The 26,284-nt window shown below is 43.7% G+C and overlaps 1 protein-coding gene across 2 annotated transcripts in view; it reads left to right on the top strand.

The window, feature by feature from the left end:
* kif6 (kinesin family member 6) overlaps positions 1–26,284 on the top strand; it is a 261,943-nt gene that overhangs the window by 155,345 nt on the left and 80,314 nt on the right. For both annotated transcript variants that reach the window (XM_029766851.1, XM_029766852.1), the window contains one exon: positions 13,162–13,353. In XM_029766851.1, coding sequence (XP_029622711.1) covers positions 13,162–13,353 — 192 coding nt within the window. The remainder of the gene's footprint in view (positions 1–13,161; positions 13,354–26,284) is intronic.

The following is a 26,284-nucleotide window of genomic DNA, read 5'->3' on the forward strand; positions in this document are numbered from 1 at the left end:
CGAGATAGCACTTCCCCCACACTATCCTTTGCTGCTCCATCGTCGGCAATGGTTGTGTCCACACTATCAACCTCCTGAAATGTCTTTAGTTCTGGTAGCATTAATCGGAAAGTTATCGACTGAGCTTCAGCTGATTTAGTTCCCTGGCACATTACGTCCATCTGCGGCAAAAGTGAAAATTTAGTATTATTACGTTCCTTCCACACTCCTGTCTGTAATAAAACTACACCTTGTTCTGAGCAACCTTCGTCCAATGTACTTCTAGTCCTGTTATCAAGTAGCTCCACCCATATCACCACACCTTTGTGATTAGTGATCTGTCTAGTATCCGTGGCGTTAGTACTGATTCTACTCCAATGCATTCTCGTGTCTTCATATTTGACAACCCATTCTATGCTAATAGTAACCATTAAAGCAACTGACACAAAAACAATGGTGGTTAAAGTAGCTCCCAGACCCAACCCAACTGCTTGTCTAAAGTGGAATCTACTCTTCCTCTCTCTCTTTAGTTGACACCCTCATTGACATCAGTACCGCAGGTAAATTTGTAACCCAGTCTTTTCCTTTGGCGCTAAACGTCTTGGCCAATTAGTCCTTTATCGAACAATTCTGACACTCCGTAATCCCCACCGCTTGTGGCCTATATGGACAATGAAAAGTATGTAGCACTTCGGAGGTGAAATACGTCCCTTGATCGGAATGTAATCTTTGGAGTAAGCCCCATCTCGGTATCACTTCCCTTAACAAAGTTTGTGCTACAAAGTTCGCTGAAGCTGAGGATTTTTCAAATACTTCTGTCCATCCGGAGAATCTGTCCACCACCACCAATGCATGTGTCTTTCCCCTGCTTCGAGGGAGTGGCCCTATAAAGTCTATCTGTAATGATGTAAATGGTCCATCCGGCAGGGGTTGCTGTCGGGCAGGAGTAAACATTGTTGGTGCAATATTGTGTTGGGCACATATCACACATCTCTTAACCCACTCCCGAAATGTTCCTAACACCCCCTTTCCCCACCACGTCATCTTGGACTGAGAGTACGTGTTTACAGCCGATTGATGTGTTGGTCCGTGATACATTTCAGAGTGAGTGACATTTATCCCGCTTGGTGCCACAGGCCTTCCAGTTGTAGTATTATACCACAAAACCTCAGTGTCTACTTGGTACCCATGCTCTAAACGCTCCCACATTTCTTTCTTGTTAGTTTGCTGCTGTAAATCTTTCAGAATCCCCTTTCGTCTGCTCTGCGATTGCCTATGGCTATTTTATCTGTCCGACTAGTATGAGCTTCACATTTCACCACTGCTAATTTACTAGGTAGCTGACACGCTTCTAATAATGTCTCTACCTCATGTCAATTTTTATTGGTGTTCCTGTCGCTGTTAACATGCCCTGTTATTATTATTTGACCCTGCTGGTCATCTATGAACATTTGAACATCTTGGCCAAGTTCTGTTATAATCTCCACCCGGCACAGCCAGAAGAGGACGGGCCACCCCTCATAGCCTGGTTCCTCTCTAGGTTTCTTACTAGGTTCTGCCCTTTCTAGGGAGTTTTTCCTAGCCACCGTGCTTCTACACCTGCATTGCTTGCTGTTTGGGGTTTTAGGCTGGGTTTCTGTACAGCACTTTGTGACTTCAGCTGATGTAAGAAGGGCTATATAAATAAATTTGATTGATTGATTGTGACCCGTTACTCTCTTTTCTTCTATGGTCATGTAACTATAGCCATCTGTATACAATACTTGTCCCGATTCCAATGCTGTCCCTTTCAAATCGGGCCTAGGCTTCGGCGTAGTTTGATCTGGTTCACATGTATGCTATTCACTCGCCCCATGCAACGGCATTAACGATACGGGACTCGAAGCACCAATCTTATGGAATTTTCCCCATTAAACGTTAACTCCCCTTCTGTCAATCTCGCACAAGTAGCATGTTGTGCATTGGTGCTGTTGACTATGGTTGCTACTGCGTGTGGAACATACAAATCCACTTTTTCCCCCATTGTAATCGAAGTCGTGTTATGCAACACCATTTCTGTCGCTTGTACCACCCTCAGGCATGGTGGCATTCCTCTTGCCACCGAGTCTAACAATTTACTCCAGTACATTACTGGTCTCTCTTTTCCCCCATGATTTTGCGTAACCACTGCACTACAATGTCCATGTTCATGAACAAACATTTTACAAGGTAATTTTAGGTTTGGCAACCCCTGTGCTGGTGCTTAACACAATTGCTTCTTGAGCTCGACAAAATCTTCCTCACACTCTTGGCTCCACTCTATCCTTTCATGGGGACCCTTCCCCCATTTCGTCAACTCTATAAGTGGTTCAGCAATTTCGGAAAACAACGGAATAAATTGTCTCACAAAATTGAAAACTCCTAGGGTTTTCCTGAGTGTGCGAGGAGTGTTTGGCCGTGCCAGAGAATACATTGTTTCTACTCGATCAGGTGTAATGTGTTTTGTGCCTTTAGGGTAACCGTGCTCACGTGTGTTCGTACTGGTTGTACCTCTCTATTATTACCTGGATCATGTTGATACTGTTGTGTCTGTCAATTTACTTAATCTGTCCCAATAGTGCTTGGACCAACCTCTCTTTATTGCTACTGTTACTACTGACGAATCTTGTTCTGACATTCATACACACACACACGCACACCTCTGGCTTCATGGCCACTGTGGCTGGGACTTTCGTCTCTCTTACAGATCTCACAGGGGAATTCCCCCACTAAGGACCTATCCTTCACGGGACCTACCCTACACTGTAATGACACCCATGGATCTCGCAGAGGATCACCCCCACTTGGGACCTATCCTTATTGGGCTCCCGAGTGGCGCAGCGGTCTAAGGCACTGTATCTCAGTGCAATAGGCATCACTACAGTCCCTCTTCGAATCCAGGCTGTATCACATCTGGCTGTGATTGGGAGTCCCATAGGGCGGCACACAATTGGCCCAGCTTCGTCCGGGTTTGGCTGGGGTAGGATGTCATTGTAAATAAGAATTTGTTCTTAACTGACTTGCCTAGTTAAATAAAGGTTAAAAAAATATATATTGAACCTACCCTACACCATATATTTACAGGGATCTTGCAGAGGAACCCCCCCCCCCCCCCACTTGGGACCTATCCCTATGGAACCTACCCTACACCATATATTTACGACCAATGGGACATCTGAATAAGCTCAGGCTTTTTAGGTCCGTATTCTATCATTGTTCAGCCTACGATTCTCATCTCCCCAAGATGAGTGGTAACAGGTGTAAGAACTGTGCCTACCTTGTTTGTTGTGCCAGCTCCTGCTCCTGTCATAATTGTTGCCGTGTTGAATTGACCAAAACGCAGGCGGAATGTGGATACTCATCTTTTAATTACTTTAGAATAAAGCATACACGGGAAAACAATAAACACGAACGACTCCAGACAGGCTAACAGGCTACTTACAAAATCATAGCAGTGTTAACACAACCACCCACAAACCCAAGTGACAAACATACTCCTAAATATATGACTCCCAATCAGGAACAACGATAACCAGCTGTCCCTGATCGGGAGCCACACAGACCAACATAGAAACACAACACCCAGAACAAACATACACAGACATCTTCTGCCACGTCCTGACCAAAATACTACACAACTACACCCTCTGCTGGTCAGGACGTGACAGCTCCACTGATTTTGATTATCTGGTTCGACTAAAAATCATGGTGAATCCTGTCTACATCCCCAACTGTTAGGTTCTAAATAACAGGATAAAAACGGACGGACAACTTTAAAAGCTCAAACCAAGTTTAATCACCCAAAGGGTCAGACAGCTGAACAGACAAAAACATGTTTCCATCAGCACAAGTATACATATCCCAATTTGGGTGAAGTCTCCTCCTTCCCTCTAAACATTACATTTTTATTGCTAGGCAGGAAGTGATGTAGGAAATTAACTGTTCCTTCTCCCTTAATGTGACCTGACCTGACCTCAGCCCCCATTCCTCACTAATCCCCATCTCTCCACCCTTATCAGTGACTGCAACCATGTGATTGCCTTTCCTTTATTCAGTAGATTCCAAATGACTCCACCATATACATTCCTCCTACAGATAACCATTAACTGCTGGTGGAGAAACCAGACTACAGCACTCCTAATTTCCATAGGATATCTGATGATTAACAATATTTCAAGTTTAGAAGTCAGAACCCATCAGACTCAAATGGCACCCTATTCCCTACATAGGGTTCTGGTCAAAAGTAGTTTACTATATAGGGAATAATAGGGTGTCATTTGGGATGCAGTCCTACTCCCTTTGCTTTCGAGATTCCCCTCTAAAATGAAGTACAATTAGTTACACAATTAGTTATATCCAACCAGACATTTTCTAAATTACACAAGGCCTTGCCAAAACGTCCAAGGTTTTGAATAGATTATCATCTAATACACTAAAGTTTAAATGTGCATTTGTAAAAAAAAATATATATATATATTTTCTTTATTTTAACACAAATATTTGTGTATCCAGAAAACATTTATTAGTCAGAAATGCATTATGAAGTAACAGTGGTTTATAAGTTGTTGCATAACTACAATATCTCTATTATTTGGGGATATGTAACAGCATAGTGTCAGTCATTGCACTAAATAGGTTTTGTCAGTAGCATCAATTCATACTGGGCAATGTGGACCACACATTTGATTTGAAGCATACACTGTACAGTAGGGATCATCAACTAGATTCACCCGCGGGCCCGATTTTTTTTCTTGAGCGGATAGTCGGGGGGCTGGAACATAATTACAAATAATTTGTAGACTGCAATTGACCACAAGAAGCCAAACAGATATAATGTTTGACTAAAACATAATCATTTCAAACCCTGCTTACATTTGTATATGATCACGTCGTGTCTCTCTATTATGCGTGGGAATACTTGGGAACAGATTTCTTAAATTAAAATCAATTGGAGCTGATTTCCTGTTTTTTTTCTTTCTTTTATGTCCAACAATGATAATTCCAGAAAACTTGGGGATCCAAATAAAACCACCCTTAGGCCGCCAGTTGGGGAACCCTGCTGTACAGTTTATTGGTCTGTGTAGATTACATTATATGCCAACCCATCAAAAAGAGTGGTCTGCGAGTGTGCGACCCCCCCAGACATACGTCACCCCCATACATACCACTAATAACCATGTCGATATAGACCAATGTTACAATTCCGCAGCCATTTTGTCTTATTATGCTACTTCCACTGTTTTTACAACAGTGTCTTGCCCGTTCCTCTTTCACCAGGCTTCCGGTGCAGGGACTCGACAGGGTTAACTGTGGTAGACTTGCCCACTGGACCAACCTACTGAGAAGCCATGGTGTACCACCTATTTTTACAGTACCACAGTCCGCAGGGTAAGCCAGTCACCTGGGAACAGTTAGCTGAGGCCATTCTGTAGACATGACATCCACCTCACCCTCTTGGACTTCTTCACATATTATTGTGCTACAAACAAAAACAAGTGTGGGGGGGGTTGAACTTTTTTACATTAATAAAAAGTAAAACATCTTCATTAGATAGGTATTCACCCCCCTCAATCCATGTTACAAATACCTTTGAGAACTATTTCAGCTTTGGGTCTTTTGTGGAATTTCTCTAAGAGCTTTGCATACCTGGATTGTGCTATATTTGCCCATTATTCTTGGCAAAATTCTTCGAGCTCTATTAAATTGGTTGGGGCAATCTTCAAGTCTTGCAATATATTTTCAACAAATTTAAAGAAATAGTACACTCAAAACAACCATTACCTATGATTTACATTGTTGAATAACACTAATATGTGAGATCAATAAACGTTGTGAATATTTGTTGTATTTCGGCTTTATAATAAGGTAGGAAGTAGTCTCATATTGCCATACTGTGAGACTACTCAGTGTAGTCCCTCCCCCCTTTGTAGTCTCAAACTGCAGGGATACTATTGGCAACGGCCCTCTCTTCACACCACACAAGGGGGAGAGGGGAATAAATCGCTTTGCAATAGTTGAAGGAAAAACAAAGTAGAATAATTTGGTCCACTGTTTAGTTTGAGCACGTTAGTGAAATATATACTTTGACAATTCTATAGTCATGACAATGTGTCTTGACAGGTATGCTCATCATATTAGGGTGGCGAGAGAAAGGGGTAGTCATTCAACCATGTGAACCCCTATTATTTTACTTGATTTGTTAAGCCAATTTTTACTCCTGAACTTAATTAGGCTTGCCAATTCCAATACTTATACAATCAAGATATTTGAGTTAATAATTTTTTATTAATTTGTTAACATTTATACCATTTTCTTTTCACTTTGACACTGTGGAGTGCAGATTAATGACAAACAAATCCCAAATAAATCCACATTTCAATCCCACGAAATGTGAAAAAAGGGGGTGAATAGGCCTACTTATTATAGGCACCATAATAAAGTGGCGGAAGACAAAGGTTGGGGAGGTAGAAAAGGGTGAGTTCCAAAACAATGTCTTATGCTGAGGGTAGGACAAGGCAGCAGCTACTCTTCCTGGGGTCCAGCAAAATTAAGTGAGTACAATTTTTAAAACATTACAATACATTCATTACAGAATTCACAACACATTAAGGATGTACCCTCAGGCCCATACTCCACTACCACATATCTACAACACAAAATCCATGTGTACTTGTGTGTATGTTATCATGTGTGTGTATGCATGTGTCTGTGCCTATGTTTGTTGCTTCACAGTCCCTGCTGTTCTGTAAGGTGTATTTCTATCAGTTTTTTTTATCTGATTCTACTGCTTGCATCAGTTACCTGATGTGGAATAGAGTTCCATGTAGTCATGGCTCTATGTAGAACTGTGCGCCTCCCATAGTCTGTTCTGGACTTGGGGACTGTGAAGAGACCTCTGGTGGCATGTCTTGTGGGGTATGCATGGGTGTCTGAGCTGTGTGGTAGTCGTTTAAACAGACAGCTCGATGCTTTCAAAATGTCATTACCTCTCACAAGTACATGTAGTGATAAAGTCAATCTCTACTCTACTTTGAGCCAGGAGAGATTGACATGGAGAAAGAGGTCGGGAAGTAAGTTGGGGTGCCTTGTGAGGATCAGGCGACAAGTGGCTAATTTGCCTTTGCCATCCGTACTGTTAGCCAACGTATAATTGCTGGAAAATAAATTGGACGAACTAAAAGCATGTGTATCCTACCAACGGGACATTAAAAACTGTAAGATTTTATGTTTCACCAAGTCGTGGCTGAACGACGACATTAATAACATACAGCTGGTGGGTTATATACTCTATCGGCAGGATAGAACAGCAGCCTCTGGTAAGACAAGTGGTGGCGCATTATGTATATTTGTAAACAACAGCTGGTGCACGATATCTACGGAAATCTCAAGGTTTTGCTTGCCTGAGGTAGAGCTGTATACCACACTATCTACCTAGGGAGTTTTCATCTGTATTTTTCGTAGCTGTCTACATACCACCACAGACGATGCTGGCCCTAAGACCGCACTCAATGAGCTGTATACCGCCATAAGCAAACAGGAAGACACTCCTATTGGCCGGGGACTTTAATGCAGGGAAACTTAAATCAGTTTAACTTAATTTCTATCAGCATGTTAAATGTGCAACTAGAGGGAAAAAGGGAGGGAAAAATCTGAAAATAATTCTATCCTCCTGATTCCTGCTTACAAGCTACAATTAAAACAAGAAGCACCAGTAACTGGGTCAATAAAAAAGTGGTCGAATGAAGCAGATGCTTAACTACAGGACTGTTTTGCTAGCGCAGACTGGAATATGTTCCGGGATTCTTCCGATGGCATTGTGGAGTACACCACATCAGTCACTGGCTTCATCAATAGGTGCATCGATGATGTCGTCCCCACAGTGACTGTACATACATACCCCAACCACAAGCCATGGATTACAGGCAACATCCGCACTGAGCTAAGGGGTAGAGCTGCCGCTTTCAAGGAGCAGGACTCTAACCCGGACGCTTATAAGAAATCCCACTATGCCCTCCGACGAACCATCAAACAGGCAAAGGGTCGTTGATAAGTCATTGTCTCAACGCAGCTGTATAATGCTGTGAAAGGATCCAGGAACCCAAATGATTTGGGTGGATCCCATCCTCCTTATAAAACTTGTTTTGTTTGTAAAAGGTATCGAAATTGTCAACAAAAGTTGCACCCATTGAGCTGCAATAATCATGTAGCCAGTTGCGAAGATAAATAATCCTGCTAAAGCGTTCAATGCCACGATTCAGAGAGTGCACAGAGCCAGATATGATGGGTCTTTTAGTAGTGTCTAGCAGAGAGTCAATCAGTTTTTTTAAATCCAGTTTCAATTGTTCAGAGCTGCCCTTCTTAGTGTCATTAAAACCCACATGGACTACGATAAAATCGATGTCCATGTCCTGGTTTAGTACATTTGGGAGCAGCTTAGTAATGTCATTTACTCGAACTCCAGGATAGGACATTGTTTTTGCACCAGGAACAGTCACATTTATTACCATGGAGCTGCCCAAAATCACGCCTGGCGAAAAGGCTGCTCACGTGGCTGCTGATTTCTTCCAAGAAAGAGACAATATTTTGTGAATACTTAAAAATAATCCTCCACCGCATGTTTACATTATCGGCGAGATCTCAAGGACTCCCTCAACCGCCCTACTAATTGTGTAATATTTACTTGCACATCAAGGTGGTGATTCCCTGTCTTCTCAGTAATACCCCCCATCGTATTGGCAGGGCTGTGAGTGGCACAGTCCAGTCAGTCCACTCTGTTTCTGTTAACTCCAAAGTGTGTTCCCTCAGGCTTGGAGCTCATAGGATATAGTGTACTGCACTCTCGAAGATTTGTATGCACTTTGCTTTAAAGTGAAATGTGATATTTTTTAAGGGGTTAGTAAAGTGGCTTCTGACTTTCCTTGAGAATGTCTAAGAGAGTTTTTTCCAATAATATAATTTCTTGTGGAACCGGTCAAGCGAGTGTAAGCATACTACATCAGAGACCATATAAATAAAGGAGACTGAAATGGGTTTCACTTAGAGCGGTGTTTTTTAATCCTGGCCCTGGGGACCCAAAGTGGTGCACATTTGAGTTTTTTGCTTAGCACTACACACCTGATTCCACTAACCAAAGGTTTGATGATGAGTTGATTAGTGGAATCAGGTTTGTAGTGCTAGGGTTTCTGAGCCCTTTCCTACTTACTGTTGACTTGCAAGGGTGGCTTAGTCTGGCAAAGCTTGTCTTGTCCCCTCCTGGTGACCCTGAAAATTAACCATACTGACACTATCCACAGAAGCCACTTGTGAAAAGGGGATTTTGGCTCAGAACTTTTTGATGTGTATTTGCTTTGCCCGGCAGCGTGTCCTGGAAGTTGGGGATTCATTGGTTTTAACAGGTATTTAATCAAATCAATTTTTTTTGGTCACATAATTAAAGAGCAGCAGTAAAATAACAGTAGCGAGGCTATATACAGGGGGAACTGGTACCAAACCTCTGGTACAGCATTTGAGTGAACTCGTAATGCAGCTTTCCTTTATCTTCAATTGATTATATCGGGGACTATGTTTTTAGCAATGATTTAGGTGTGTTGATGTGAAATTCTGTTTGACCATTACCAGGCCACTATGTGTAGTTGAGTTACGTTCAGGTCCATGAGAGTTATGACACTGTTTTGGTTCCATTTCATTCATTTTACACTGTTGTTCCCGATTACATCTACATGACAGCTAAATGAGTAGTACTTTGCAGATGCCCTAAATAGGGGGCCATTTATCATCCTGACATAAACCTGGACATTTAGATAACTTGTTTGATTGAGAGATGTAAATTGTCTATCTATGTAGACTAACCTAATTTTGGTAGGTGTGAAAACAAGATGTTTGAAAATCTGATGAGGCAAAACTGGAACGGGCTCAGGGAACCAAATAATGTGGTGACTGTAAATTACTGGATGTCATCAAAGCATCAACAACACGGTACTCTTTTGTGAAACCACAGGCAGTTTTTGAAAATAAGCTATTTTCCTTGTGTACTTGACTATAGGCCTTTGATTAAATATTGAATGTATATTTTGATGGAATGCAACCTGGTGCTTGTGTCGTAAAAATAAAGGACAGCGCCTAAATCTTGGAAGATCTTTTTATTTTTTGCTTTAGTCTTGAGTTATTTGAGCAGTCAGCACTTTATTGGTAAAAAAAAGTGTACTTGACAGTCTGTATTTTATGGATTTACCTTCCCTGGCCCTGTTTCCTTTCTTCTTGGCAGTGCAGGGAACAGATGTGTATTCCCGTTGTGCAGTAAGCATGTCAGCATATGGACAACCTTTTCATTTGGCAAATCAAGGGGCTTGGACTTTTCTTTTCAAGGACAGCCATTAAAAATAAAAATGAATGTATTGTTCATTTTGCATCTGTATGCCTGTATATGCATAAACTACATATAGACTGTCAGCTTACTGTAAGTGCAAGGTTCTCCAAAACATTTGATTGATCCCAATGGATTGGGTTTGAAGTAGATGGGACAGAGGGAAACCATTACAGTAAATTTAACTAATGGGTTGAATAAGTTTGTGCTGTTCTGTTGCCAGGTGGAACATGTCATGGGATTGGAAGTGTGAACAGGATTGGAGTGTTTTCATCTTTCACTGCCCACTCTTTTGCACTCACTCACTCTGTCATACACACACACACACAAATGTGCACACACACACACATTTTTACGCAAACATGCACACACACAAATGCACGCATGCACAAATGTGCATGCACTCCAGACATACTCTCATCAGGAGAAGATGCTCTGGAATCTTGACACGATCTCTCCAGCCTTCACAGCTCCTATTCTCTCCGGTAATTCATACCAGATAAGGGCTGCATCCCAAATTTACATTTAGATTTGAGTAATTTAGCAGATGCTCTTATCCAGAGCAACTTACAGTTAATGCATTCATCTTAAGATAGCTAGTTGAGACAACCACATATCACAGTCATGGTAAGTACATTTTTCTCGATAAAGAAGTTATCAGCAAAGCCAGTGCTAGTGTAACAGTATAGCTTCCGTCCCTCTCCTCGCCCCTACCTGGGCTCGAACCAAGGACCCTCTGCACACATCGACAACAGCCACCCTCGAAGCATCGTTACCCATTGCTCCACAAAAGCCGCGGCCCTTGCAGAGCAAGGGGAACAACTACTTCAAGGTCTCAGAGCGAGTGACGTCACCGATTGAAATGCTATTAGCGTGCACCCCGCTAACTAGCTAGCCATTTCACATTGGTTACATTGGTTAGTTTCTAGTTGTTCTGTTTCTGTGTTAGTCTTGTGACTCCCGATCAGGAACAGCTGGATATCGTTGTTCCTGATTGAGAGTCATATATTAGGTGTGTGTTTTTCTCTTGGGGTTGTGGGTTGTTTTAATTTGCACTGCTGTAAGTATTTGTATAGCCTGTGAAACTGTCACTCTTTCATTTTGTGTTTATTGTTTTCCGTGTACATCATAGTTAATAAAAATGATGTTGAGCACGCAATCCGCTGTGTATTGGTCCACCTTTTCTGACAGTGATTTTGAGATATCTTCAGATGAAGGAGAATATCGTGACAGATATTCTTCAAAATAAGTTTTGCCCTTTTCGTGGAAACTTAATTTAGTTTTTCTGTGATATATTGACAGATGGAAATTCCCTTTCTCTAAGACAGAATGACCTTTACCATTTGTGTTTAAATTGGAGTATCTATTTTTAAAAAATGTTTCACCTTTATTTAACCAGGTAGGTAAGTTGAGAACAAGTTCTCATTTACAATTGCGACCTGGCCAAGATAAAGCCAAGCAGTTTGACATATACAACAACACAGAGTTACACATGGAGTAAAACAAACTTACAGTCAATAATACAGTAGAAAAATAAGTCTATATACAATGTGAGCAAATGAGGTGAGATTAGGGAGGTAAAGGCAAAAAAGGCCATGGTGGCAAAGTAAATACAATATAGCAAGTAAAACACTGGAATGGTAGATTTGTAGTGGAAGAAAATGCAAAGTAGAAATAATGGGGTGCAAAGGAGCAAAATAAATAAATACAGTAGGGGAAGAGGTAGTTGTTTGGGCTAAATTATAGATGGGCTATGTACAGGTGCAGTGATCTGTGAGCTGCTCTGACAACTGGTGCTTAAAGCTAGTGAGGGAGATAAGTGTTTCCAGTTTCAGAGATTTTTGTAGTTCGTTCCAGTCATTGGCAGCAGAGAACTGGAAGGAGAGACGTCCAAAGGAGGAATTGGCTTTGGGGGTGACCAGAGAGATATACCTGCTGGAGCGCGTGCTACAGGTGGGTGCTGCTATGGTGACCAGTGAGCTGAGATAAGGGGGTACTTTACCTAGCAGGGTCTTGTAGATGACCTGGAGCCAGTGGGTTTGGCAACGAGTATGAAGCGAGGGCCAGCCAACGAGAGCGTACAGGTCGCAGTGGTGGGTAGTATATGGGGCTTTGGTGACAAAACGGATGGCACTGTGATAGACTGCATCCAGTTTATTGAGTAGGGTATTGGAGGATATTTTGTAAATGACATCGCCGAAGTCGAGGATCGGTAGGATGGTCAGTTTTATGAGGGTATGTTTGGCAGCATGAGTGAAGGATGCTTTGTTGCGAAATAGGAAGCCAATTAGAGATTTAACTTTGGATTGGAGATGTTTGATGTGAGTCTGGAAGGAGAGCTTACAGTCTAACCAGACACCTAGGTATTTGTAGTTGTCCACATATTCTATTTTGTCCCATTCCTTACCTCCAAATGCCATCTAGGCCTACATCTTAAAGTTTAAACCTGACTGTTATCTCTACCTCAAACCAGACTGATGAAATATTTTGTTACACATTTGTTTGATAGACATTTCCTCTCATGGCTCAGACACACTGTGGCGATGAATTGATAAAACCAGCTGGTAGCCATCCTATTGCTTGCAGTGTGTTATAGGAACCACCTGCTGGATGTCAACAAATTTGAAAATTAACTGAAAGTGACAGACAATCCTGGTCAAAGGCACTCAGCCCATAGCTCTGGTGTGTTTCCTCTCCTACTTGCTATGTATGGTACCCACCACCCGGCTAACTCAGTTACCCATTAACCATTTCTTCCCAAAGAGGATGTCTATACATTTTCTTTAACCTAAGCATCACAGATATCCTGGTGAGCATTCTGAAGAAGGAGAAGAGGAGATCCAAGGACGCTGCTGCTCAACTGGCTAACATCTCCAATGGCTGTCCCTTGGACCCCCAGAGTCCTTTGAGGTTATACACAGCGTCGCTGGCAGGAGACACAGAGGCAGTTGAGAATGACCATGGAGTGCCACCCACTCTTTATGGGGAAAGAGGTATGCTGATTCACTGTCACCATCGGGTCAGGATGCAAATCCATAAGTATGATCATTCGTTTAAAAAATATGATTTTAATACTAATCTATACCTTAACCATGCCTTATGACTGACCTTACATGATGTTTAAATTTGTTTTTATAAATCCCAGTATAGCCAATTTGTACTTTGCAAGTTGGCCATGTAGTGGGAATGCTCACTCACATTCTAGCAGAGACTCATGCTTACATGGTGTTTTTAACATGCTTTTGTCACAGGCACATTTGTGCAGAGAAACGAAACAGTTGTACGATTTTAGTTGTGCATTAGTTTTAAGTTTTATTAGTCATATTTACAGGATAGGCATGGTATACATCGAAAGGCTTACTTGCAGGTTCCTTCTCGACAATGCAACAACAATAAGAAAAGATAAGAATACGAACATGATGTAAATGACGGTAGAATAGAATAAACATTTTAGCATAAGTATAATACAGGAAGGCACAATTTATAGTCCAATATTTCCATATGTATATGGGAAGGGGTTGGTGTATGTGTATAAATTGAGCAGTATAATAGCAGTCTGGTAGCAGCAGTTGTGATGTGTGTGTGTGTAGCACTGAGTGTACAAAACATTAAGAACATAACATAAACATGACATGGACTGACCAGGTGAATCCAGGTGAAAGCTATGATCCCTTATTGATTTCACTTGTTAAATCAACTTCAATCAGTGTAGATGAAGGGAAGGAGCCAGTTAAAACATTTGTCTTAACCTCTAGGGTCGGCGGGACGAAATCGTCCCACCTACGTAACAGCCAGTGGAATTACATTTACATTTTTACATTTAAGTCATTTAGCAGACGCTCTTATCCAGAGCGACTTACAAATTGGTGCATTCACCTTATGATATCCAGTGGAACAACCACTTTACAATAGTGCATCTAAATTTTTTAAGGGGGGGGGGGTAGAAGGATTACTTTATCCTATCCCAGGTATTCCTTAAAGAGGTGGGGTTTCAGGTGTCTCCGGAAGGTGGTGATTGACTCCGCTGTCCTGGCGTCGTGAGGGAGCTTGTTCCACCATTGGGGTGCCAGAGCAGCGAACAGTTTGGACTGGGCTGAGCGGGAACCGTGCTTCCTCAGAGGTAGGGGGGCCAGCAGGCCAGAGGTGGATGAACGCAGTGCCCTTGTTTGGGTGTAGGGCCTGATCAGAGCCTGAAGGTATGGAGGTGCCGTTCCCCTCACAGCTCCGTAGGCAAGCACCATGGTCTTGTAGCGGATGCGAGCTTCAACTGGAAGCCAGTGGAGAGAGCGGAGGAGCGGGGTGACGTGAGAGAACTTGGGAAGGTTGAACACCAGACGGGCTGCGGCGTTCTGGATGAGTTGTAGGGGTTTAATGGCACAGGCAGGGAGCCCAGCCAACAGCGAGTTGCAGTAATCCAGACGGGAGATGACAAGTGCCTGGATTAGGACCTGCGTCGCTTCCTGTGTGAGGCAGGGTCGTACTCTGCGAATGTTGTAGAGCATGAACCTACAGGATCGGGTCACCGCCTTGATGTTAGTGGAGAACGACAGGGTGTTGTCCAGGATCACGCCAAGGTTCTTAGCACTCTGGGAGGAGGACACAAGGGAGTTGTCAACCGTGATGGCGAGATCATGGAACGGGCAGTCCTTCCCCGGGAGGAAGAGCAGCTCCGTCTTGCCGAGGTTCAGCTTGAGGTGGTGATCCGTCATCCACACTGATATGTCTGCCAGACATGCAGAGATGCGATTCGCCGCCTGGTTATCAGAAGGGGGAAAGGAGAAGATTAATTGTGTGTCGTCTGCATAGCAATGATAGGAGAGACCATGTGAGGATATGACAGAGCCAAGTGACTTGGTGTATAGCAGAGCCCTGGGGGACACCAGTGGTGAGAGCGCGTGGTGCGGAGACAGATTCTCGCCACGCCACCTGGTAGGAGCGACCTGTCAGGTAGGACGCAATCCAAGCGTGGGCCGCGCCGGAGATGCCCAACTCGGAGAGGGTGGAGAGGAGGATCTGATGGTTCACAGTATCAAAGGCAGCAGATAGGTCTAGAAGGATGAGAGCAGAGGAGAGAGAGTTAGGTTTAGCAGTGCGGAGAGCCTCCGTGACACAGAGAAGAGCAGTCTCAGTTGAATGCCCAGTCTTGAAACCTGACTGATTAGGATCAAGAAGGTCATTCTGAGAGAGATAGCAGGAGAGCTGGCCAAGGACGGCACGTTCAAGAGTTTTGGAGAGAAAAGAAAGAAGGGATACTGGTCTGTAGTTGTTGACATGGGAGGGATCGAGTGTAGGTTTTTTCAGAAGGGGTGCAACTCTCGCTCTCTTGAAGACGGAAGGGACGTAGCCAGCGGTCAAGGATGAGTTGATGAGCGAGGTGAGGTAGGGGAGAAGGTCTCCGGAAATGGTCTGGAGAAGAGAGGAGGGGATAGGGTCAAGTGGGCAGGTTGTTGGGCGGCCGGCCGTCACAAGACGCGAGATTTCATCTGGAGAGAGAGGGGAGAAAGAGGTCAAAGCACAGGGTAGGGCAGTGTGAGCAGGACCAGCGGTGTCGTTTGACTTAGCAAATGAGGATCGGATATCGTCAACCTTCTTTTCAAAATGGTTGACGAAGTCATCCGCAGAGAGGGAGGAGGGGGGGGAGGGGGAGGAGGATTCAGGAGGGAGGAGAAGGTAGCAAAGAGCTTCCTAGGGTTAGAGGCAGATGCTTGGAATTTAGAGTGGTAGAAAGTGGCTTTAGCAGCAGAGACAGAAGAGGAGAATGTAGAGAGGAGGGAGTGAAAGGATGCCAGGTCCGCAGGGAGGCGAGTTTTCCTCCATTTCCGCTCGGCTGCCCGGAGCCCTGTTCTGTGAGCTCGCAGTGAGTCGTCGAGCCACGGAGCAGGAGGGGAGGACCGAGCCGGCCTGGAGGATAGGGGACAGAGAAAATCAAAGGATGCAGAAAGGGAGGAGAGGAGGGTTGAGGAGGCAGAATCAGGAGATAGGTTGGAGAAGGTTTGAGCAGAGGGAAGAGATGATAGGATGGAAGAGGAGAGAGTAGCGGGAGAGAGAGAGCGAAGGTTGGGACGGCGCAATACCATCCGAGTAGGGGCAGAGTGAGAATTATAGTGGGTTTATCGGTGGTGACAGAGTTTCCTATCCTCAGTGCAGTGGGCAGTTGGGAGGAGGTGTTCTTATTCTCCATGGACTTTACAATGTCCCAGAACTTTTTAGAGTTTGAGTTGCAGGAAGCAAATTTCTGTTTGAAAAAGCTAGCCTTGGCGTTTCTAACTGCCTGTGTGTATTGGTTTCTAACTTCCCTGAAAAGTTGCATTTCGCGGGGGCAGTTCGATGCTAATGCAGAACGCCACAGGATATTTTTGTGTTGGTTAAGGGCAGTCAGGTCTGGGGAGAACCAAGGGCTATATCTGTTCCTGGTTCTAAATTTCTTGAAAGGGGCATGCTTATTTAAGATGGTGAGGAAGGCATTTAAAAAGAATAACCAGGCATCCTCTACTGACGGGATGAGGTCAGTATCCTTCCAGGATACCAGGGCCAGGTCGATTAGAAAGGCTTGCTCGTTGAAATGTTTCAGGGAGCGTTTGACAGTGATGAGTGGAGGTCGTTTGACCGCTGACCCATTACGGGTGCAGGCAATGAGGCAGTGAGGTGGTGTAGAGTGCACGTTGGTTAGGATGATATCTATGAGGGTGCCAGTGTTTGCGGCTTTGGGGTTGTACCTGGTGGGTTCATTAATCATTTGTGTGAGATTGAGGGCATCAAGCTTGGATTGTAGGATGGCTGGGGTGTTAAGCATGTCCCAGTTTAGGTCACCTAGTAGCACGAGCTCTGAAGATAGATGGGGGGCAATCAGTTCACATATGGTGTCCAGAGCACAGCTGGGGGCCGAGGGGGGTCTATAGCAGGCGGCAACGGTGAGAGACTTGTTTTTGGAGAGGTGGATTTTTAAAAGTAGAAGTTCAAATTGTTTGGGTACAGACCTGGATAGCAGGACAGAACTCTGCAGGCTATCTCTGCAGTAGATTGCAGTAGATTGCAACACTTTGGTCGTTCTATCTTGTCTGAAAACGTTGTAGTTAGGGATGAAGATTTCAGAGTTTTTGGTGGACTTCCTAAGCCAAGATTCAGACACAGCTAGGACATCCGGGTTGGCAGAGTGAGCTAAAGCAGTGAATAAAACAAACTTAGGGAGGAGGCTTCTAATGTTAACATGCATGAAACCAAGGTTATTACGGTTACAGAAGTCATCAAAAGAGAGCGCCTGGGGAGTAGGAGTGGAGCCAGGCACTGCAGGGCCTGGATTCACCTCTACATCCCCAGAGGAGCAGAGAAGAATAAGTATGAGGGTACGGCTAAAAGCTATAAGAATTGGTCGTCTGTGACGTCCAGAATAGAGAGAAAAAGGAGCAGGTTTCTGGGGGCGATAAAATAGCTTCAAGGTATAATGTACAGACAAAGGTATGGTGGGATGTGAATACAGAGGAGGTAAACCTATGCATTTAGTGATTATGAGAGAGATATTGTCTCTAGAAACATCATTGAAACCAGAAGATGTCATAGCATGTGTGGGTGGAGGAACTGAGAGGTTGGATAAGGTATAATGAGCAGGGCTAGAGGCTCTACAGTGAAATAAGCCAATAAGCACTAACCAGAACCTCAATGGACATTGCATATTGACATTAAGGAGAGGCATGCTTAGCCGAGTAATCAAAGGGTCCAGTGAGATTCAGACAGCTAGCCGGGCCATAGGTAGCAAGCTGGTGGAAGATGGAGGGAGGTCTGTTTTTAGCCACCTCGTGCGATTCCGTCTGTGGGTTAGTGGGGTTCCGGGTGGAAGGGGGGACCTGTCCAAGTTGGCAAAATAGTTAGTTATAGTGGCCCAAGAAAAGTGTCCGATAGACCGATTCAGATCGCAGCCGATAAGACAGCTAACGATTAGCCGGCCGCAGATGGGCGATCAGGTTACGTCGCGACGGAGGGGCCAGTTGGATAACTCCCTCGGGCAGATAACGTCGGTGGTCCAGTCGTGAAGGCCCGATGGGGCTCCGCATCGGCAGTAAAAAGGGTCAGGATAGGTGATTGTAGCCCAGGAGACACTTCAGCTGGCTAGCTCAGGAAAAGCCCACGAGTGGCTGACGGAACTCTTCAGCTGGCTAGCTCCGGAATAATGTGTGTTAATTCCGGGACCGACGTTGCCAATAGTCACTCAGGTAGCAGCTAGTTAGCTGCAAGATCCAGGTGTAAATGTCCAGAGCCTGCGGTAGAAATCGGGGAAAGGAGAGAGAATAGGTCCGGTATGCTCTGGTCTGAGTCGCGCTGTACAAAAACTGGCGATAGCTTTTCGAGCTAATGGATAGCTGAGGACAGCTAACCGTGGCTAGCAGAACTCCAACGTTAGCCAGTGAAAATGGCTAACCTCTGGCTAGCTTCTGTTGTGGATTTCAGGTGAGGTAAATAATACTTTCTTTTTTAAATTGGTGAGGCGGGTTGCAGGAGAGTGCTTTGAGGTTGAGTTTTTAGAAGAAAAAATGTAAAAAGATCAGTGAAGAAAAATATGTAAATATATATATACACGGGACACGACAAGAGGGGGGTAGAGGACGTCTGAACTGCTACGCCATCTTGGAAGGGAATTATTCATTCTTCTCTGCAGACCCTCCAAATCTCTGTCAGGTTGGATGGGGCGCGTCGCTGCACAGCCATTTTCAGGTCTCTCCAGAGATGTTAGATCGGGCTTAAGTCCGGGCTCTGGCTGGGCCACTTAAGTTACATTCAGAGACTTGTCCCAAAGCCACTCTTGCATTGTGTTGGTTGTGTGCTTAGGGTCGTTGTCCTGTTGGAAGGTGAACCTTCAACCCAGTCTGAGGTCATGAGTGCTCTGGAGTAGGTTTTCATCAAGGATCTCTCTGTACTTTGCTTCGTTCATCTTTCCCTCAATCCTGACTAGTCTCCCAGTCTCTGCTGCTGAAAAACATCCCAACAGCATGATTCTGCCACCACCATGCTTCACCGTAGGGATGGTGCCAGGTTTCCTCCAGATGTGACGCTTGGAATTCAGGCAAAGAGTTCAGTCTTGGTTTCGTCAGACCAGAGAATCTTGTTTCTCATGGTCTGAGAGTCCTTTAGCTGCTTTTTGGCAAGCTCCAAGTGGGCCTTTTACTGAGGAGTGGCTTCTGCCTGGCCACTGTACCATAAAAGCCTGATTGGTGGAGTGCTGCTGAGATGGATGTCCTTCTGGAAGGTTCTCCCATCTCCACAAAGGAACTCTGAAACTCAGTCATAGTGACCATCGGGTTCTTGGTCTCCTCCCTGGCCAAGGCCCTTCTCCCCCGATTGCCCAGTTTGGCCGGGCGGCCAGCTCTTGTAAGAGTTTTGGTGGTTCCAAACTTCTTCCATTTAAGAATGATGGAGGCCACTGTGTTCTTGGGGGATCTTCAATGTTCAACATTTTTTGGCAGCCTTCCCCAGATCTGTGCCTCGGCACAATCATGTCTCAGAGCTCTACGGACGATTCCTTTGACCTCATGGCTTGGTTTTTGCTCCGACATGCACTGTCAACTGTGGGACATAATATAGAGACAGGTGTGTGTCTTTCCAAATCATGTCCAATCAATTGAATTTACCACATGTGGACTCTAATCAAGTTGTAGAAACAAGGATGATCAATCGAAACAGGATGCACCTGAGCTCAATTTCGAGTCTCATAGCAAAGGGTTTGAATACTTATGTAAATAAGGTGTATGTTTTTTATATTTTTTATATATTTCCTAAAATGTCTAAAAACCTGTTTTCGCTTTTTCATTATGGGATATTGTGTGTAGATTGATGAACATTTTATTTATTATTTATTTAATCATTTTTAGAATACAGCTGTAACGTAACAAAATGTGGAAAATGTCAAGCGGTCTGAATACTTTCCGAATACATTGTATATTCTGCAATATTGATGGATGAGTCCTGAGTGGATGAATGTTTGAACATATATTCCATTCAGTATTCTCAAAACAATCCTGCAGCATTGAGTCTGCCTTTTCTGTCCAGCGCCTCACTATTCTCTGTGTCGGTGGCTCCCTCTTGAGCTGCTGCTTGTACGCGGGGAGTAGGAACAGAGAAACATGATCTGATTGGCCGAAGTGGGTGCGGGGGATGGCTTAGTACGCGTCACAGATGTTTGTGTATACATGTTCAAGCACGCTGGTTCATCTGGTGGGTCAGGATACATGTTGGTGATATAATGTGTTTTAGACAGGCTTGGTTAATGTCACACAGCATGTCCCTCTGCGATTGAGGCCTTGCTCTGGGTTCACAAAGTTCAATTTCCAGAGATTGGACATTAGCCATCAGAATACAAGGAAGAGGAGGCCGTGTTTACCCGTGTTTTCAGCCTAGCTTGGAGTCCTCCTTTCCTTCCTCTTCTTCGTTGCTGGCGTTGCCTTATGTCATCTCGTCCAGGAGCAACAGTTTAGCCCACTGTGCTTGGAACAAAGGAGTGAATGTAGTAGAGAGATAAGTATGTAGCTTCCGATTCATGATCCAGAAGTGTTTGTCGGTTGTAGGAAATTATTGTACAAACATTCTGGACAGCAAAGTAATAATTAACAAAAAAATTGCCATAAAAAATCTAACATGCTGACCACACTGCCCGCGTCGCGTGCGCGGACATTACAAAATAAATGTACACATACATGTTATTCAATCATTGCATTCACACGGTTCGGGCACGTCAACGATCGTCTGCGTAGCCAGGCGCTAAAGTAGAACTTGGATCTATTTGTGATGCTTGATGCGCTGCAAATCCTGAGGTTTACACTCCAGTCCAGTTGGTGGTGGTAATGCACCTTAAAGTTGGTTGCCAACCGCCATATAAAGTCTAAAAAAGAAGAAGCCTGAAGGAGGAGAGATTACTAGAAACACACTCGGTTTACCCTTTTATCTGTGGATTAATTGTCGGAGTAGAGGACCTTGTGCATTTCAGGTAAAATAACGCATTGTTTACATTCCAGGACAAATTAGCTAGCAACAGCAAGCTGTCTAGCTAAATTGCCATACATGTTTAATGCTTTTCGACCTGTCCCCAAAATAATATAGTTGTTTCAGAGTTTGTTCAACCTGCGTGTCCTCATTGCATCTGGTTATGGGTGGACAAAATCAACATTCGCGCGATGGCGCACACGGACGCACGTGCGCCCGGTGTAGTCAGCATATAAGTCAACCAGGAAACAGTAAGACACATGCCCTCCTCATCACCACCATCTTAATTTTATGGGAATAATGCTGCTGTATGTTATGAGGACTATCAAAGGAATTCCTCACCAAGTGGTATTAGTTAAAGCTCTGCATGCCCCTATCACATTTAGATTTTTTGCTAGTGGTAGATAAAGTCTAGCTGAAGTTTGTAGTGGCTCTTTATAGCAAACCAAAATATGGATTGCAGTTTCTCCTGGTCCATAGACTACTTTCAGGGTGATACTGAACTTTCCCTTTAATTTCTTTCCTATTTCTTAAAAATTGTGGCACTTGAGGGATCATGGCTCAGCGGTAGTGCTTCAGTCCTACAAGCACACATTGCCAAGAACAGCATGGGATCGAATCCTGCCCCATCCACCACTTTCCTCCTGTTATCCCCTCTATATCTGTAACCCACTATACTTTCCATCTAAGTAACTGAAAAAAATATGCAAGGACGGAGCTCCGTAAAAAAAACAAGAAGACTATTGTAAATCATAAAAGTTGCCAATTGAGCAACCTATTAGTGTTCACCTCAAGAGGTTTTAGATGTTAAAGGTATCCAGTCAGACTAAAGATATTTGAGGGCTTTTCACACTTCTGAGCTGAACTGAGCCGATCCAAACCAAGCTGTACTGAGCTTCCCTAGTTACGAATCCACCGTTGTTTTTGGAACTGTGCTGAAAAGATCAATGTGAAAAGAACATATCAGAGCCAGCACAGTTTGGTTCAGGTCAGCACAGTAGTGCCAATTTCTCCTTACCATATCTCTGCAAGTATAAACGGGGCACATGCTGACCCGTAACAGGACTCAGATGCATGATGTCGCTATATACAACTCACTGTCTAGCCTGCCAGCTAGCCTAGTGGCTAAGCCCACTGATTTCTGCATGATAAAGGAGGCTCTTGTGATCATAATGAACCATTGAAGCAAATATAACACATCACAGTTCCATGGACGTGAGCTCTATTAAACGGGATGCTCTGTATATTAAAGGGGGGACAGGAAATTAATAGGACATAAATGTGGTCACGCTGATTGTCAGTGTGCCTGTCGAGGTTGTCTTTGGAGAGACTTTAAATGCATAACAAATCCTCAACTTCAGGATTTACTGTATGGCAAACAGTCAACCACTCAACGTCCCACCGCTGCACTATATTTAAATAGTGTCATCAGACGGATCACATTCATGCATGAGGAGTTTCCTCTTTGGAATTAGCATGCTTGGTAAAATGTTTATTGTGGCTGCGAAACATCTGACAGCTAATTATCCCCCTAGTTTATTGCTTATTAAAGACCTGATGAGTTCAGAACCCATAATAGTTTGAGTGACATTAAAAAGAGGCCAAAAGCACTTATATTACAAATGCCTAGGGTACAATTCAAACAAACTTGGTATATGGGAAAATTATTTTTGTCTGCACTGTGCAATTTGAATTAGACAATATCATAACAGGTATTGGTAAGTTTTCCCTGTAAACAGTGTAATCCATTATTACAATGCTAGATTTTGATTCCAGCTTTTCCCTTAACCATGGAATTATATTCACAGTGTCTCTTTTTCAAATGAAACTTAATCTCTACATATATCCACCTTATAAATAAACATATTTCATTTGGTTAAAACCTTTAGGGGCACTCACTGAGGCCTACGCTTTGACCTTTCGGCAATTTCACTTAACTAAGCAGAAGCCTGTTTTGCTAAGGTCCAGTAACCTGCCGATCGTTCCCCCTGGTGGTTTTTGATTTACAGTGTCAACACAGTCCAATGTCTCTGCCAAGACCGACTGATGGGGCTGCCCACCGTTTCCCTGCAGTTTCGACGTGCACCATAACAGCTCGAGGTTCAGATAGAGATTTCTATGGGGGTTGGAGCGCGCGCGCAGGGGGGGGGCATCCCAGATTTCATCCTATTCCCTGTATAGTGCGCTACTTTTGAACAGAGGTCAAAGGTAGTGCACTATATAGGGAATAGGGTGGCATTTGGAATTCACACCCATAATAAGTAGCACAGACCCAGTAATGATCTTGCTTTCGTTGGACTGCAGCACTGCCTATAGATGGGTTAGCTAATACCGGGGGAATTAAAACGGGATGGTTGCCGAAAGTCGAGCTATTGAGCTTCTCCTTAGGAGAGTTCCTCCTCGCTGGTGGCAGCAGGTTTGTTTGGCTTTGCCTGTTTAATTTAACTTTAGCGGTGACTTTAGCGTGATGATAAAACTGAGCCCCGATAATAACTGTGATCATAGCCCTGGGTGCGGGATGAGAGCCAGCAACTCATCAAACTGACTCAGAGCTCCTGTCTCCACAAACCGCAGCGCTGTCTCATTGGGCTCCTCATCACCATTTTTGAGTAATGGTAATAGGACCATTGAGGGTAATTGCAAACAGGGTTCTTGAAAGAAGAGCCTATTAAAAAACAAACACATCTTGTTAGGGAGAGAACCAATCACTCATTGAGGAGCGATCAGTGTTTATGAAGTGGTTGATAAGCGAAGTGCGTGTCACGCTGAGCTCTCAGAACAGCATGCTCTCTAACTCGTATTACCTCGGAGTTGACTGGTAGAGCTCAAGGCAGACCTCTTTGTCCCCGCTCCTCTGCCCTTTTGACCCCGTTATTGGCTTTCTCCATTGCTATGAGAAACGATGACCCCCATTTATATTTAATAGACCTGTCACATAGACACTTGCCTGACTCTCAAACCGCATGTGCAACTGCTTCGAGAACCACATTCTCCCAAAAAGTTCAGCTGAACTGTCTTTTGGTGGGGGGGAGGAAGAGAGAGAGGAGTGGAGGTTGAAGAGTATTTGATACAGCTGTCCACTTATGGTGGGGCTATCTGCTCAAGTATTTACATTTTTGTCCATGTAGGAAGATTTAGATGGAGGCCTCAGACCATAAAATCAACTGAAAAGGTTTGTATCCATCAGTGGATCTCCAAATGTAGCCTAGGGCTGTGGCGGTCACAACATTTTGTCAGCCTTGATTGTCAATTAAATGACTGTCGGTCTCACAGTAATTGACCGTTAATTAAAATAAATACATTTAGCAACTCCTGGCTTCCACATTTCCTACAAGCCACTGATGCAGACTTTTGGAAGAACTACATTTTAAAAAGTCTAATAAATCCATGTATTATAGCCTTCACCATCATAATACATCCAATATTTATTTTAGATCGGTCTAAAGAAGCATGATTTGAAGAAAATGTTTCAGAAGAACAGAATAGCATACTCGGTCTTATGTAGCAAAATTTGAAATTGTGTTTTTTTACATTGTATAAAGGTAGAGTCTCAGAGCTACAAAATGGTATATCATACACTACATTTGAGGAACAATGGGAAAGTAATTTGGCTTTGAAAGTTGATCAACTTGTAAACTCACTTTTGAAAAATGGCCTTTGAATGTTTTTTTTTTCTAGTGAAAAGCTCCTCTATGTCTACTATGTCTACACCCATTCAGCATCGTCCACACCCTCTTAAGCTTTAGCCCCACCCATCTCGTTTCACTCTCGGAGCGCACACTTGACACTCTGGCCGATGATTTGTTGACCTCTGGATAACATGAAAACAGCCTAAGCAGCTCTGCTGGCAAGAATTTCATTACGCTTTTTTGCAGACATTTACTGACACCGGCCATATTCAACGGGTGTTGTACACACACCACGTAATGTTAGCTAACGTTAGCTAGTTAAACAACAATGACCAGTTCCAACAGTGCTGAGAGCTAACCAACCAGGTAAAATTTTAGCTAGCTAACATTAGGCTCTAACTAGAAAAGCAAACGGCTCTGGAAAATGAATAATAACGTCAGCTGGGGAGCCAGCCAGCTAACGTTAGCTAGCTAGCAAACAGCAAACTTCAGCTTAAGACATATAGCTAGCTAGCTAAACAATGATCACACACGATCACACACGTCATGTAATGTTAGCTAACTAGCCAGCCAGCTAACATTAGCTAGTTAAACAACAATGAGCTAAGTGCCAACAATGCCATAGTGCTGGGAGCTAACCAACCAGGTTAAATGCTAGTTAGCTAACATTAGGTTGAGGAAGTGCCCTAAAAATTGTCAGACTCCAGCCACCCTAGTCAGACTGTTCTCTCTGCTACCGCATGGCAAGCAGTACCCGAGCGAGAAGTCTACGTCCAAGAGGCTTCTAAACAGCTTCTTCCCCATAACTCTACCTACATGTACATATTACCTCATTACCTCAACTAACCGGTGCCCCCGCACATTGACTCTGTACCGGTACCCCCTGTATATAGCCTCACTACTGTTATTTTACTTCTGCTCTTTAATTATTTGTTACTTTTATTTCTTATTCTTATTTTTTATTTTATTTTTGAAACTGCATTGTTGGTTAAGGGCTTGTAAGTAAGCATTTCACTGTAAGGTCTGTTGTATTCGGCGCATGTGACAAATAACATTTGATTTGATTTGAACTAGAAAAGCAAACGGCTCTGGGAAACGAATAATCACGTCAGCAAGGGAGCCAGCCAGCTAACATTAGCTAGCTATCTAACAGTACACTTTAGCTTGAAACGAAACCACTTTCTGTGAAAATTAGAAATGTGTAATATCTGAAAATGTAGCTACCTAAAGCTAGAAAATCTTACCTGTATACATCATCATGCATGATGGATGCATCTCCCTGTCAGGAATGCCATACCACGGTTGCCCTTAGTTTGAAGATGTAATC

This window comes from Salmo trutta, chromosome 12, assembly GCF_901001165.1.
Source record: "Salmo trutta chromosome 12, fSalTru1.1, whole genome shotgun sequence".
In the NCBI taxonomy this organism is placed as follows: domain Eukaryota; kingdom Metazoa; phylum Chordata; class Actinopteri; order Salmoniformes; family Salmonidae; genus Salmo; species Salmo trutta.